The sequence below is a fragment of the Trichinella spiralis genome (genome assembly GCF_000181795.1).
Source record: "Trichinella spiralis strain ISS 195 chromosome Unknown Scfld3702, whole genome shotgun sequence".
NCBI lineage: Eukaryota > Metazoa > Nematoda > Enoplea > Trichinellida > Trichinellidae > Trichinella > Trichinella spiralis.
This window is the reverse complement of record NW_003530641.1, coordinates 1-951: the sequence shown is the minus strand read 5'-3', so window position 1 is coordinate 951 and position 951 is coordinate 1. Positions and strand designations below refer to the sequence as shown.

General features: G+C 30.1%; 1 protein-coding gene across 1 annotated transcript; it reads right to left on the bottom strand.

Moving 5' to 3' along the window:
• Window position 1: 1 nt before the first annotated feature.
• Window positions 2–951, bottom strand: Tsp_15334 (40S ribosomal protein S15Aa; the record flags this gene model as incomplete). Its single annotated transcript, XM_003367771.1, has 4 exons — window positions 2–167; window positions 220–305; window positions 371–450; window positions 891–951. Coding segments are annotated over 4 exons (393 nt in total), but the record flags the coding sequence as incomplete, so codon positions are not given.

Here is a 951-nt window from a genome sequence, read left to right as displayed (position 1 = left end):
GCTATTTCCAAAATGGGTCACATCCACAACGTTCGATCCAAGCTTTACTTCTCTCACTGCAGTACATATTTATCAAAAAAAAATATCCTAATATTTTTCCACCAAGATGCTTCCTGCGAGCTTCTTCATGGTCCATAATGCCTCCGGACGTAGTCAACACAACATATCTGCAAAGCTATTCATGATCAAAATTACATTCAAATGAATTTTACATTTTACCCAAATTGACGAGATGGCAACAACTTTTCTGTCCACTTTTCAATATCTCTTATCCCCACATCAAAACGAGGACTAATCACTCCACACTATGAAACAAAAAGAAAAACAGTCTTAAACAAGACGATGACATTAAAACATTGTATAAACGCACTTTGTTTATTCTTCCAGTTAAATTGACCACAATTTTTCCAGATCTGTGGTCATCTACAATTTCAAATTCGTTTATATATCCTAAAAGTAAAAACTATTGCATGAAAGTAGTATTGACATAAATTCAACGAGACAATTTGTGAATGTTCAAAATGTCATTTATAGTCATGTTCCAAAATGTTAAACTTTTTCACATTACAAACTTCAGAACTTATTTAACGTAATCAAATTACCAATTGCAATATAAATTACCATTTATAAAAATATTGTCTGTCAAAAAGTCAGCTTTTATCATAACAATATAAATAAATCACATAAGTTTATCACAAATAAATACCGTACATCAGAAAAGGTGTACGAAACTCGGTAACAATAGAAAAATATGGTATAGTGATTAAATGAAAATTATGACCCTTTGATCATCAGTAGAAGCATAACTAATCTCTAAAATACTCAAAAAACATACTTTTAATTCAACACTGTACATAGAAATAAAATAAAAGTTAAACATAAAAACAAACCATGCTGCATCATGACAGTCAAAAAGCGAATAATCACTTTTGATGAAGGTTCTATTAAAAC